This window comes from Periplaneta americana, chromosome 16 (genome assembly GCF_040183065.1).
Source record: "Periplaneta americana isolate PAMFEO1 chromosome 16, P.americana_PAMFEO1_priV1, whole genome shotgun sequence".
Classification (NCBI taxonomy): Eukaryota; Metazoa; Arthropoda; class Insecta; order Blattodea; family Blattidae; genus Periplaneta; species Periplaneta americana.
In genome coordinates, this window is record NC_091132.1 from 113,467,049 (window position 1) to 113,482,867 (window position 15,819).

At 37.2% G+C, this 15,819-nt stretch overlaps 1 protein-coding gene across 2 annotated transcripts in view; it reads right to left on the reverse strand.

Moving 5' to 3' along the window:
- The window catches only part of LOC138691096 (NPC intracellular cholesterol transporter 1 homolog 1b-like), a 121,769-nt gene that overhangs the window by 47,199 nt on the left and 58,751 nt on the right, over positions 1-15,819 (reverse strand). For both annotated transcript variants that reach the window (XM_069812806.1, XM_069812805.1), the window contains exons 9-12: positions 14,438-14,655; positions 8,311-8,397; positions 2,587-2,756; positions 840-1,016 (exon numbers count right to left, since the gene is read on the reverse strand). In XM_069812806.1, the coding sequence (XP_069668907.1) occupies positions 840-1,016; positions 2,587-2,756; positions 8,311-8,397; positions 14,438-14,655 (652 nt within the window). The remainder of the gene's footprint in view (positions 1-839; positions 1,017-2,586; positions 2,757-8,310; positions 8,398-14,437; positions 14,656-15,819) is intronic.

Genomic DNA, 15,819 nt, shown 5'->3' on the forward strand with positions numbered 1-15,819 from the left:
CACAAGTCCCCAAGTTCCGAGCTTTGGTGATAAAGCTAGCCCAGCTATGCGCTACTAGACGACACGTCATGTGTTTATGTCTCCTGGCCTTGCTTGTCTCGGCTAGCTCCCGCCTCACAGTCAGCTGGTTAGTTCACGAGCGTACTATTTATTTTCTTTGTTTGATATGTTCAATACTTTCTTATCAACGGTGCACCAGTAAAAAATATGTGTTTATTTGTATTTTCAATGCGGAATCTAACCACATATTTTTAAAATATTTTTTGTGGTCAAAGGCGTCTTAAAGAAGAAAAATCTAAATTTCTCCATTTTCATAAAAAGTAAGAAAAACTGTTTATATGTCAATATAAACTTTAATTTCTCAGCATCAAAATAAACCATGATTTTGATCATTGGGTGAAAGGGTTTCGGAGCCACAATAGTTTAAAATTGCTAACTTTATGAAAATGCGATAAATTTAAATATTTTTAATTTAAACACTATGAAGTTCTGATGCCTCAAATTTTGCACAAAACATTGTATCACAGTTGTCAACGGACAGAAAAAGTTTCAATGTATTTAAAAACTGTAAGGTCAATTTTCTCTATATTTCGGTCGATTTGAGATGGAATAGCCCCATTAGTTGTTATATTACATATCAGACTGATCACGTGCAAAAGTAATGTTTGATGACAGAAAAAAATGTTATCACATACATTTAAATAGATATTAAAATATGTATCATTTTTATGAACCGGAACATGTCTAAGGGCCTAGTCATGCAATGTAGGCCTATATCATGATGAATTTAAGTTTGTCGAATACAGTTTGTCAACAAGTAAATTCTATTGAGTATATACCTGAGTTCCCATTCCATTGCCGGTAGCAATTTCGTCTTGTTGTGATGATTATTCACCATGAAGGATATAGATAAGCCTGTTGCTTGCGTGAAGTCTGAGCCTTCAAAGCCTCCTAGAGCGACGCCAGGCTCCACAGGTCCCCCATAGGGAGCAAGACAGCTGTAGTCGTACGTGTTTCTGTTGTAGTAACGAAGAATAATATTTTACAGTTGGTGTTGAGAATACTCGTACACTGACGTTCAAAGATTGTATGATCACAGTCTAATATATACAGTCACGAAGCTCAATTCTTACTAAATATGCAAACATAGACAGTTGAAATATGCATCCATAGATAGTTGCTAACCACCAGGATCGCTACTATCGCCTCATCACAGACCCTTTCCCCAGCAGACGATAAAATGTATTGTACTTTCGATATCGTATTCTTTTCAAAAAATTAACACCTTCCTTCCACTATTGAAATATGAAATACATAAGGTTTATATATTATTTTCATAAAGTATATATTATATTTTATAAACTCACCTTCCTGGATCTTTCGGAAGAAGGATAACTCTGACCTCTTTTTCTTACAATATTTATAGTACCACAAACGTCTCCTTGTCCCATATTATTATTCAAATTATTGTATTTTAGCCATTTACAGTTATTACAACCGATAACGAACATTTCACAGTTTACACAACTTTTCACAACAAAGCGAATTACAAAACTGTGTTATTTTAATGTGAAGAGAATTTTACGTGTTAACATAATCTGTCTGCATCAACATTTCAAGTTTAGAATGGAAGCTAATTTGCGGTTCAATAAAAACGAATTTATATTGTGATTTTAATTCAGCACATCTACCTTCCTTAATTGTAGAGAGAAAATTTACCATACCACTCCTACGAAATTAGTGTAACTACGATTGTGTTACTTCGTCTCTTAAGTAGTAGATAAATACAATAATTCAGTACTCAATTGTAGTATTAAAATACAGACAAGTAGAATGTGACGGTTGTCATATATGACATTATGTTTAATTATAATTGCGAATATAGGAATGTATGTTAAATATAGTAAACATAACCTATAATTTCCATATGACATAACATACATATGTAGTGGCAGGGCATTGGAGACCACTAAAATTAGACAGAAAGGGGCAACTGGTACCTACAGTAAACATAACCTATAATTTCAACATATCTAAATATTCGTACGGTGCAACTGAAAATTACTGAATCGTGCATAAATGAATGTACAAGAATTTCGCAATATTTAATCGAAATAAAGGCAGGTATTACACATACGAACAACGTAATTTTCACACCAAAAATAATATTACACCTTAACTCGCAAGGAATTATGTCTGAAGTGTCTCCTAATCATTGTTTTAAATTTTATTAATGCAATTACACTACATTTTAGAGAAACATGTGTTACTCTTTATGCATTCCAATTAATTTATATGGTTGAAACGCCGCCCTTCGTGATCGGGTTAAGCCAGTCACATAGTTGTGCCTTACGGCCTGTATTAGATCACGATGGTAGTGACACAGTATATTGTTCCTAGTACTCACAGCAATCCAAGCGGCTAGCAACTATCGCGAGAAATGCAAAAAATCATCCCAAGCTTCGTGACTGTACATAGTAGACTGTGGTATGTTCGTGTAAGCGATCGTTCTAACTACGGGATAAGTCAGAACCAAAGATATTAAAATTGAAAAACTTTGAAAGTGTCATTACTGATTGTACGTACTGGATACATTTGACCATGGTGTCCACGTAGTTGTCCGGTAGAGTTTGGCTGTTCTGCAGGTAGCCCCAGACACTCTGCACGGTGCAATTTTGTACTGTAACGTTCTGACCCTCGTTTACAAGCGGAGCAAAACAGATTTTGCTTAAACCTTTTCCCTCATCTTCTCCAAGCTGTAATATACGAAGTTACATATTATTTGTAGTTTAGAAATTGTTACAATCATTCACTGCTAAAAGTATAATTTTCTTGATAGGAATGGAATTTGTATTATACAGAGTCAGTCAACCAGAGATAGACCGGCGTCAGAGGAAAATCGTATGCTTAGTAAAGGCCCATTCACAATGAAAATTAAACATAACCGTAACATAAAAACTGACATTAACATTACCTTAAGACGTTAACATGGAAGTTTGCAAACTCCAAACTTTAATGCTTATGCTTACGTGATTTGCAAACAGAACACAATTGTGAAGCGCTGAAGTATACGACAGAATATGAGGAAATGGCGTCGTTGTTATGTTTCCATGGTTACCAAGTATGTTTGCTGTTATGTTTATGCAGCGAATAGGGATTATAAAGAATGGACACTGAGCGAATTTTCCTGTGTTTTGTTTTTCTGTGCGCCAGCGGATAGTTCCACTTTCAAGCGCTAGAGGTAGTGTAATCGAGCATACGCTAACATAATAATTGAGAATAGAGTTGAGACACAGGATCCAAACATCGCCTACCTCATTGCATAATCCAGTAACGCTTTGCTTCAAATAAATTCAAGTTAACAGCTTTTCCTTATTTCTCAGTGACAAACTAGTTGTAATAATAATATTTTATATTTCAGATATCATAAATTATATTATAAAATAATATAATACATTATAAAATTAAGCATCAAATTCGTTTAATATTTTTATAATATAATATAATATAGGTATATGGTTTTACTTCTCGTGAGAGTTTTGTTTTTCCATTTTCAGCGCTATCAAATCATTACATATTTTAATTGTTCTTGGGGTCAACGTCTGAACTCTCATTATAAAGGAACTCTAGAGTCTAGACATTACAGTTAATGATGGATTTATTATTTTATGGATCCAATTTATTTTATTTGAGTACATAATGTACCTAGATGTATTAATTATATGTGTTATATTTCCGCTGTGTCGACTGCTAGCTGGTGTGATGTCAGCGCCAACTCTAGGGAGAAAGCAGAATCTGACGCTCTAGCTGGCTTGAAGGCCATTGAAATCGGTCCGGTTACATCAAAGGTACCGACGCGAAGTGTCCATTCTTTATAATCCCTATTCGCTGGTTTATGTTCCCATCGTGAATGATGGTATGACTTCTTGATTTTACCGTAACGTTTACATTCTTAAGTTAACGCTTACGCGAAGTTTAATTTTCATTGTGAATGAGCCTTAACTGCTGCGCCATCGCAGTGATCAGACCTCTTGCTCGCGAACGTTTCGTGTTTAGTTACGTAAACACGTTTACACAGTGAGGGTGCAGCTGTATACCGTACATTTGGAGTACAGTAGCGAGTTCATTATGAAATATAGCCTGGAACAACGAGTGTTTATTTACGACAACTTTGTGAAATACGAATCGTGGAGAACAGTTGTAACAAACTTCCGTCAGTCATTCCTTGATTCGCCAGATTCTTCTAAAGCAAAATTTAGTGAAGAAATTTCGTACAACTGAATCAGTATTAGATAATAAACGAACATGGGTGAAGCGTGTTCTCACTGAGGAGATGTTAGATGAAATTGGCCACCGACTAGAGAGAAGTCCTACGACGTCATCCCGCCGTGTAGCTCAGCAGGTAGGGGTGTAACAGTCTTCAGTGATAAGAGGTACGAAACAAAATTAAAACCTTACAAAATTCGTGTAGTTCAGAGGTTAACGGAACCGATTATCAGAGTAGAATTAGGTTTTGCATGTAGAAATATGTAGTCTGCCAGATATCACAAGGACGGAATTATGGATTCGGTAAGTACATCATTACGCAATACTAACCGCAAAAGCGCGGAGGGAATCCTCCGCATATGGTAGCGTCGTTATGTTTGAATCAGCCGCCATGAGTGCGGTTAGGAGTCTAGCTCTGGCTGGTTCACTCTGTATTAGGTTACCTGGCAATGCTGAGACTAACGGGAAAGTATCAAAGTAATGGTTGGTTGGGTGGTTGCTCGTTTGGTCGGTCGGTCGATTGATTGATTGGTTGATTGATTAATTGATGGAATGGATTGATTGATATGAGATGCGTTGGATGAGTTGGGTTGTTTGGTCCCTTTCTGGCAGTATCAAATTACATATTTCTCATATGTGATTATTGATATAGCGAGATTCATTATCTATGCACTTGAGAGCGATTTTGTGTATTTGTATGTATTAGCGTATTCCGAATCTCACCGGACGGTGGACAACAATGACGTCACGTTGCAGGGAGATAGGAACAAAACTGCTGGAAGGATCGATGGCTGTCATGGCGACTGTATAAGTTGTTGTCTGTGCTACGCTAGCAGAATTTTGCGAAATTTCCGTACTGCCATCACGTTCAAAGAAAAGAGAGCATAAGCAATTTATTTCTTGAACCAGTAGTAATAACTGGTCCATTGACATGTTCGCTCATAAGCCATTAACATATTGTTTTACGTTGTGCTCATTACAAACAATACAGCAGAATACACCGCCATGACACAACAGTGCACGATGTTATTCGTCTGCTAATTCCCGCCCTATACAAGAACCAATCAGATTCATTGATGGCGGCTATTGGAGACTGCCACCACCTCTGCAAGCTGATGGCACCGGTGCGACACCGGTGGAGCATCAGTGACGACATCGGTGAAATTCGGAACACCGTGATGCCATCAGATTGCTCAGCGCTGAGATTCGGAATACATTCTATGTCTATAGGTAGAATAATAATTATGAACATTAAATCCAGACGTTTGAGATGGACAGGGCATGTAGTACGTATAGGCGAATCCAGAAATGCATATAGTGTGTTAGTTGGGAGACCGGACGGAAAAAGACCTTTGGGGAGCCCGAGAAGTAGATGGGAGGATAATATTAAAATGGATTTGAGGGAGGTGGGATATGATGATAGAGACTGGATTAATCTTGCTCAAGATAGGGACCGATGGCGGGCTTATGTGAGGGCGGCAATGAACCTGCGGGTTCCTTAAAAGCCATTTGTAAGTAAGTAAGTTGTATATAGGTAGATTGGAAAGAACGAAAGTCTTTCTGCATGTCGAGCATAGTTAATTCATTATGGATACAACCCCGTAGAGGTAGGGTTGTAATAAATGAGAAACTCTACGGATGGTTCAGGACGACAGAAATGCTTATGTAGACTCATAACGGTCACCAGATATCACACACCAATCCCGAATACTAAAGAGACGCCACTTAGACGAGCTACAACTGACACTATAACCATTCTGTGTCTCGCTGCAACACGCTCTCCGTTTAGCTAGCCAGCACCCCCATTGAGCTTCTCCTCGTGGGGTCCGGTGTTCGATCTCGAGCATTTTACAGAGAAGTTTCAGTCTGGCTTATCATCTACATTCGGTGTCACCAAACTCAGATAGCCTATCTTATCTCGAAAGTTAATTTTATAGATATGATGTGAAGAAAAAACAGAATGAGATGAAGTGTTAGTGATATGAAATCTGTAATGTTGAGGGAAACCCCTCATTCTTCGGTCTAGAGAAAAGAATGGTGACAATTACACCTCTGACGTGAGAATGACTAAACATCGCAAACCTCAGAAAATAACAAAATGGATGACCGTTACAAGAAAATAGGATTAATAAGAACAAAAGACAGCCATTTTAACTAATATAACAATAAGTGTAAAATGTAAAGAAAGATAGAGACAGATATGAATCTTTATCACAAGTTATTTTCCAAGTTATAAAAATGTCTGCTATAAAAAAAAGAGTACTAAAGCTGGGTCAACACTATATAACAAAACACGTTATATAACAAGCTTTGTAAGCAACATGTTTCTTTAACTTGCTATATGTTATATTTATGTTGGTATCAAACTAATATTCTTATAACAAATTATATAACTCGATAAATGAAATAATGTCACGTTTGAAAATGGCGTCGAGGGCAGATGATATAGTTCTTGCTGCTGCTGCTGCTGCTGCTGCTTGTGTGATTCTGGCAGGAAGTAGTAGGCCTTGTAAACGAAAATGTTGGGTGCGACCATCTTTACAAGCTATAAAGCAATAGAGTATCAGTAACCTTTCAGCAGATCTTAAGAGAGATGATAGACATTCCTTGGCAGGGGAACTTCGATGTGATTGAAGTTTCAAAAACTTTGTTTTTTATTTCTGTACACAGTTGTTTCTGACCTCAGGTAACGAATTTGAATGACATGTGCGTCAGGAGTCACACGACAGCTGAACTGTGGCGCGAGGTGACAGACCAGTAGTGAGTGATCTCATAGTCAGAGTGCACGGCTACTCACAGCAGAAATTCCGAAGAAAATGGAGCCATTTTTGGAGGGGTACATTATGACCCTTTCCAATGCCAAATACAGTTAAGTGAAAATAAAATAAGCCTGCAATAAACGAGGTTTCGTTATTTCCAAGAAAGGCATCTTCTATGTACTTAATAAGATAGGTAAAGTTCGAATGGAATTAATTTGTATCATCTCGTGGGGTGCGGCGACTTGTGACGGGGGATGGATTTGCTTACTTTTTCCACTTTGGAATTAATCCCATTCGAGCTTTGCCAGTCTTATTAGGTACACACAAGATGCCTTTCTTGGAAATAACGAAACCACGTTTTTTGCAGGCTCCTATGATTTTCACGTAACTGTACTTGGCATGGGAAAGGGTTATTATGTACCACTCCCAAAAAAGGCTCGATTTTCTTGGGCATTGCTACTGTGATACACCGTGCACTCTGATTATGAAATCACTCACTACTGGTCTGTCACATTTCGCCGCAATCCAGCTGTCGGTGTGATTCTTGACGTACATGGTGTCAGAGATCGGAAACAACCCTGTAGTCCATGTAAGTCGGATCTCTCAATGCCCTTTTTTTCTCTGTACAGCTGAATTAAGTCACAAGTTGCAGTCTTATTTCACTACATTATGCCAAGTTGACTTCGGAACAGATGAATAATCACGCCAAGCGCACAGAGAATTCGTATAAGATACTACGCAATAATTCAAAACACATGATGTGATGATTCCAGCAAGACTCGGCTCGTACAGTTTTATGCAGCGGGTGTGTTTTGTAACAAGTTACACGATGCGCAAACATGTTATATAACGATGTTTTATAACATCCGTTGATCTTTACCGACAACCGATGGATAACATATAACTTGCTATATAACAGAAAAGAACTCATTTTAAATAACATTTTCTTCCCGTGTCTATAAAGGCTGGTTCACAATAAACCGGGGACGGAAACGACAATGAGAACGAGAACGGAAATAATGTTAAAATAAATGTATTTAAATGTCAGTATTCACAATTAACTATTGTGAATGCTCTCATTTAAACACATTTATTTTAACATTATTTCCGTTCTCGTTCTCGTTGTCGTTTCCGTTCCCGGTTTATTGTGAACCAGCCTTTACAAGTTATGTAACTTTGTTATATAACGTGTTTTGTTACATAGTGTGGACCCAGCTTAAGTAGAATGTCTTTCATGAGATACTTATTTAAATTTTTTGCAACGTTAATATTTTCTAATACTTGCCTGTTGTATTTGATCCTGGAGGTCGAACACTGCACTTAGAAACTTTTTATTGAAGATGGGTCCATACTCCCTATCTCCCCATTTCACCTGTAACATGCATGCATTACAGTATTGAATACTCTGAATTTTATCTGCAACAAGTAACAGACTAACGTGTATACAGTTACGTAAGAGTGTGATTCAATAGGTGCAGATTGTTAATATAAAGTGTTACTATTTTTCCACAGGCCTTCTATTCGTACAGCAAGGAAATTCTTGTCTTGACATCTGTTACTCATTCCTCACCTCGCCATTGTTTCTATGCCTGTTACGTAGAACTTATTATACTGATCAAAAGAATAGAAATCATAGTATCGTTATGTCTAAACCAGCGGTGACCAAAACTCGAGCTGTAGTGATTACATGCGACATACAGCCTATGAAGTAAGGAGACGGAGGAAAGGTACTTGGCATGAAAACTACAACCAGTGGTGGTTCCTGTACTAACATCTTGATCAATCTCAAGTAATCACTGTATCAGTAATGTCACTGCTGTCATCAAGAGCCAGTGAATAATGTAAGATTTTTCTTGCTTCTTTTTTTAACCTTCCTTTTGAATATAATCAGGAATTTTCTAAATTCTTCTCTCGATACTTGGGCGAGAAATTCGTAGTTTTTCAAAAATAAAACTTCTTATGGACAAGTTACTTAAGCTATTTTAATCATTATTCTTTTGAGAAATTCTGTTCTATTAAAAGCCTTTAGAGCACGAGATATTCCAAACCCCTTTAGGTAGCTGACTTCCTTACATTTATTTATCTCATCTTTCTCTTCCTGGCTATGATTTAAGACATGTCAATTCCTGGCGTTTAAAAGTTCGTTGGCACATAATATTGAATCACTTTTCCTACAATATTGTTTTTAAATGAATAACTAATAAATAGTTACACTCGTCTAAAGATTAAGAAGATCAAAATTGAGATAAAACCTAATAATTTTATGCTTCTAGGGAGAAGATCTAAAAATATCAATATTCATGCACGTACAGAAGAATTATAGAAACACATACTTAGTGGTCAGTAGTAATAAGCTAATAATAATAATAATAATAATAATAATAATAATAATAATAATAATACATTATTCAGCATGGCAATTAATGTTTCTAATTGAACCGTTGAGTAAAATAAACATATTACATTTTGTTCGACAGAACAACAAAAAAGTTCTCATTCTTTACGAAACCAGCTCTTACTGCTTGTAGAGGCAGAGTTTGTAGAGCGACTTGATACCGCCACTGCTTGCCTTCAGTACGTGAATGAAACACACAGAAATGGACAGGAAACTCCTCGTACCCGTCTGAACGTCTGTGATTACACGATGTAATCACGACACCCGCTTTGGTCACCGCCGGTCTAAACTGTAAGTTATGTGATGACGTACTTGACAACGCATTTCAGAGAATGTTTGGAAAGTGTATTTTCCACCGTGTGATTTAATATTATCAAGCATCAGAATTACAGTAGGCTACATTTCCTCAGATGCCAAGAACGTTTGCTCATAAGTACAGATTCAATTTTTTTCTTTACTTAGTTGAAATAGTATTCATTTCCGACTTTCCTTTCATCTTCCAGATAATCGCAAAATGTCCGGTTCTATGTAATCAATAAGAAGCTGCAACTTTCGTGCTATATTAAGCCCAGTTCAGACGGTGCTAATTTCTGTGATGGATTCCAAGGTGGCTGCGCTGATGGTTGCCCTGCGTACTCTCTTGCTGGCTCCTGTGTTGCCTACGGTGATGGTAGTTGTTCACAAGGAGCTGGCTCTTTTCACAGTTCAAATTGGAAAATCATTGCTGCTTCATCTGTTGCCAACACTCATGGTCAAAAAGAAACTAAACCGTGAGTGAAAAACAACTGAAGTCCCACATTAATAATAAATGTCGTAATAAAGTAATTAAGCCATAAGTGCAAAACAGCTAAAGTCCGATATTTAAATGTTGTTTCTTAGAAACTAAAGAATATAGAAAAAAAAACAGGTTTAGTTGGGAAACAACGGACAAGGCGACATGGTTTCAGTGGTGATATTATATGATTATCTTTGGATCTAGCCTGCAAACCATCACGAAAAATAGCAAGGAACCTACCCTCGAAATCCAGCAAGCTAGCCATCCAATGAGCGACCAGAGCGCATTACTTCCGGCGAGTGACCACGCAGGCTACCCATCAGCGCAGCCACCTTGGAATCCATCACAGAAACACGCATCGTCTGAACCGGGCTTTAGTGTTCATATTTTGAATAATATTTAAAGGTTTATACAAGATTTGCTAGCTCATAACTACAGAGTAGCCTACATCAGTTGCTGGAGCAACTAGCTACGGATTGAATGGTGAAGGGATTTTTCCAGAACAGCCACGAGGTTCACGCGGCATCCTGTCAAACTGAATACCGTATCTTCCTGGGGGTAAAATGCAGCCGGAGAGTGGTGCAGGCCACACCACCTCATTCTAGTGCCGAGGTCACGGAATCATGCTTATTTTAAGTCCATGTCACCATGCGCCTTCAAAGCGTCTAAAGGGGATACCTTCACCATTACCTATATAACTAGCTACAGAAGTAATTTCAAACAAATTTGTGGAAAATGATATAAGACTCAATCTACACCTGGACGTCCAAACACTGTTAGAAGAAGGGAGGGTGGACTCACCTCCTCCTACTTATTGCAAGAGAAAGACGTATTCAAGCACGCTTTATGTTTAAAACGTCTCCACTAATTCCTTTCTTTCAGTGACGAATCTGTGGGTTAACCTATTATCTAGATCCAATAAGTTGCTATAATTTGGAGCTTTGCTTTGTTTATTTGCATAAGTAAATATTTTTTAAATTAATATTTGAGGAGAAAAATTCGCTCCGGCGCCGGGGATCGAACCCGGGTCCTTGGTTCTACGTACCAAGCGCTCTGACCACTGAGCTACGCCGAATTCAATCCACAGCATCGGGGCGAACCTTCCTCTTTGAATGTTTCCCTTTGGCCTGACTCCAAGTTAGGCATATATGTTGACGTATATGTCTAATGTCAACTGCCATTACCGTATATTAGGAGCGCTCTCAGTTGAGTGACTTGTTTGGCCGGGATTCCGCAGTTAAGTGCACAGTAATCAGAAATATGCACTGCTAGCTATGAGAATATTAAAGATATTTTTATTAATTTGTCCTACAGAATAATATCTGTAATATTGACAATCGATATTTGAGGAGATTACAGATATTATTCTGTAGGACAAATTAATAAAAATATCTTTAATGCATAAATAAAGTTGTAGCCAGGCAGGATGACGTGTGACCGCGTATGCGTATTTTCACCCAACCTCTACTCTTGTTCCAACTTTACCCAAAAGTACACACCAGTGCAAAATGCTGTCAGCTGTCTGTCTGTATTAGCACATCTCATCGCACTTTTCCCCTCTGGTAAGTCTTCCTAGATCAGGGATTCTTAATATTTTTGGCCAAGACCCGAAATCAACCAGACGATCAACTTGCACGACTCATGGATCCATTTTGAAGTTAAACTGTGTCAATTTAATAACACCAGTACTCTACAATATGCCGACTTTGTATTGTTTTCATTATTGATCGTAAAACCTCGTTCTGAAAAGGTTTACAATTTTAAATTTAACACCATATAAACTCATGGACATATAAGTCAACGGTATATTGGTGCAAGAGGGATCATAAAAAATAATCGCTATCATTCTGTCGTATATCTGGAGTTCCAACGACAATAATGGAAATTTCTATGCTAGCTTTCAAGGCTTCTCTGCAAATTTTACGGCGACACTTGTACTTCAGTTAAAAATACAATTAATTTTTTTTCATTTTATTTTTATCTTCATGATCTTAAATTGCAAATCATTTTATCTACTGTACTTGCTGTAAATTTCAATTTATGTAGGTATACTATTTTCTTGTGAGGCACTTAAATGTCACATCTTAATGTTATTGTTCAACATTCTTTGTTTTCGGCAACCTCACCAAATTGAGGAAGATTAAATATTAATTAATATTATTAATTTTTTCAGAAAGCTACGACGATCCATCTTGAAAGCCACGGCGACCCATAGGTTAAGTATATTTATTCTAGAAGATTCGAACTATACTACTCTCCCATGCTTCCCGCGCTTCCGAGTCATTCCTCCTGCCCGTGATCACGCCTATTTGGACGCAAGACTATGGCTGATATCTTATTTCCCGCCGATACTTCTAGAATAAAAAAGATGTAAGTAGGCTGTTTAGTACTTCAGCCTTTTCTCTAATCAACCTTAAAACTAACACAATAGTCTTCCTTCCAGTCAGGGTGCCACAAATCCAGAACCACGATGGCATTGTTGTGAAAGAATACAGTCTCTACTTCAAATTATCAGCACAATTCTGTTTGTTCCTGGATTTTAAATTCCCAGTCCACTTTCCTCTGAGCAGTGGCGGCTCGCGTTAAGGGGCACATGGGCACGTGCCCTCCCATTCGTTTTATTTTCCCAGAAAAAAATAAAGCAATTTTTGCTTAAAATTATCCGCTTAAAACTTAATGATTTAAGAGCATACTGTGAAATGTGAATGCCTTCAGCTACCGGTACGTCGAGCGAGTGAAATCGTGGAAACATCTGTCTCGGACACCGGAGTTCTAGTGTCCATCCTTTGCACATGCGCACAACTACTCAGAGTTTCAAGTGCAAGAGAGCAGTGTGAGGTGATGGATGCGGGGATCGAGAAGATGAGAGGGGAAGCGTCGGGCAGGGCTCTGTCATTCGCGTGGTCATTCTGTGCACATGCGCAAATGGTTTTCAAACGTTGAATGCGATGAGGAAGACGTTACGTATAGAAGTATGATGGTAACGCTGTCATGGCCCGAAGAACCAATTGAGTTGCCAGGTTAGCTATTCTGTAGCTACATCTAGTTTTTTTAGATTAGTGACTATAATTGCTATATTTCATATCAGAGGTAATGCTTTACTATGTTTTCTGATTAATTTAGCTATTAAAATTAAACAGTTTAACATTGTTAATATAGAAGTTTAGCTATATTCAAAATTATGGTAGGCTGCTTTTTTTTATAAAGATTGTTGGCAACATTGACAACAGTACGAAATACATGTTATCGGTTCCTGCGTTTGTATTCGTAGCGGCAATAATAAAATTCTGAGTGTTATTAATAATTCTCTTCTTTTCTATTTTAAGTGTGAAGTTAATTGAGTAATTTAATATCAAAGACGGACGTCTATCGTCTCCATAGTTTTGACCTAGAGACAATTTTTTAATTCACAGTGTTCTTTGTAATATTTAGCACCATTTATTTTATAAATGTAGTGTTAGAGTTTGCATATGGTTTCACTATAACTGGAAAGAGCTTGAAAAATTGTATAAAGAACCACAGCTATCTAAATTTCGATTGAGGTCAGATGTCCGTCTTTGATATTAAGCTACTCAATTATATTAGTGTTCGTTGAGTGCTTGTGTATTTGATCATTTCAATATGAATAAAGTTAGTGAACTAATTGGAAGGCAATTAGATTTCGACAGCAGAGTTCGCGCCAAGAAAGACTGACAGCATTAGCAATGCTTTCAATTAAGAGTAAAATGGTGCGTTTGATTCCTAACTTCAACCAGCGAGTTATCGAAGTATTTGTTCGAACTAAGGATCGAAGAATGGACTTCATCTATAAAATAGAAATGTTACTGTATAATACATTCCTTATATTTACATTTTTCTATTGAAATCTTCAGCAATTATTCAGTATGGCAAGCCTATGTTCGTGTAGTGAGGAACTTATTGGTTCAATTAATCCAATATTAGTGTTTTAAGTTGTGCCCCGCCGAATAATTTGTTCACGAGCCGCCACTGCCTCTGAGGTCGAATATCATGGCTGTAACCCCCAACTTGAGAGTTAATAAGAGAAGAGACCCAGGAACTTTCTTCCTATCCTTCAGCCGCTCTTTGTCCTTCGTGTGGAATTTTAAAGACTAGAATACATTCTGTACCCATATTTCTCCCTCACAATTCTGCTACTCCTACAAAGTGAGTCGATGAGAAAGAAATCTAGTCAAAACAAGCAAACGTTAAGCAACTCTATTCTATTTTAAAAATTTGACTTACCTTATCTAAACCAACGGTCTTCACGAATACTTGTTCAGTTCGATAGAAAGGTTCGAATCTGCTGTCAAAATATTCTTTCTCAATACGCGAGCGACTCTCAGGTGCCGCCCATATTTCCACGGGATCTGTCGTAACATTCAGGTCGAAAGCACCATACCCCAAAGCTAACACGACCCAAGATGATGCAAACAGCACTATCGTAGGGTGTGAAGCGAACACTGAAAAAAAGGCAAAGAAAATAGATGATAGTGTAATAAATTCTGACAGATTTCGCACTAATCTAATAAGAATAGAGATATAGCTCCTTAACGAAAGTAGTGGAGATTATACCTGTCAATAAAATGTATAATTTAAAATGGATGTTAAATAAAGATTCCAGTTTATTAGAATTATCACTCCGTCAAATGTAAGTAGAGATCACAGTGCTGCATTGGAGTTAAATCGCTCGCTTGAACTCGGTCGAGTGTCTCACCCTCGAGTGAGATACCATCGGTCGTGATACGCTCGTAATAAATAGAAACACAGTACAAGGTCATCTCACTGACATGTCTTATGTTGTATGGAAGGCGACAGATAAGATACACATATGTTTTGCCCACACGGTAAAAATAAGGCTTTATTTTCTGCGTTTATGACAAACGTTTAATGGAACAGTCAATGGAACGTACCAAAACAGGAATATGAAATTATAAATAAGATAGTATGAAAAACTTCGATATACAGTTATTATTGCTAATTAATAATTATTCAATATTTGATTTACCACATATATAATATGATAGGTCCGTACATAGTGTTCCGCCTATATACTGCGACAATGTAGAAACGTTTTACAAAATATTATTGTTGTAGCAGTAGATTAATAACAATCTTAGTACAGAGATAACGTCACAGAAAATATAACAAAACGAATAATCATGCTGCACAACTGTTACAGACGCAAAGATTGATACACTAATTATTATTATTATTATTATTATTATTATTATTAGAAAACTTGATACAGGATACCGTTCTTGCCTTATCGTGATTGTGTTCTCCGTTTATAATAATTACATTTACATCCAATAACATCTAACAGATGTGGCAAAAACAAAAAAAAAATATATATATATATATATATATATATATATATATACCTACAACATTCATATTACATTTTAAAGCAAGTTTTGTAGTTGTACTATGGAGAGGTTAGTTAAACACTGCAAAGTTTTGAAATGATAAACATCTATGATGTTACTACACAGTTCATCACTGTAACAAGAACGAATATCTAACCCTCGGCTTATACCGTTCGAGGATTTATCCCTCGTGCCAATTTTACCCATCATGCATGTGCGCTACCCATCGGATTATGCTATGAACTACTTGGCGCTCGA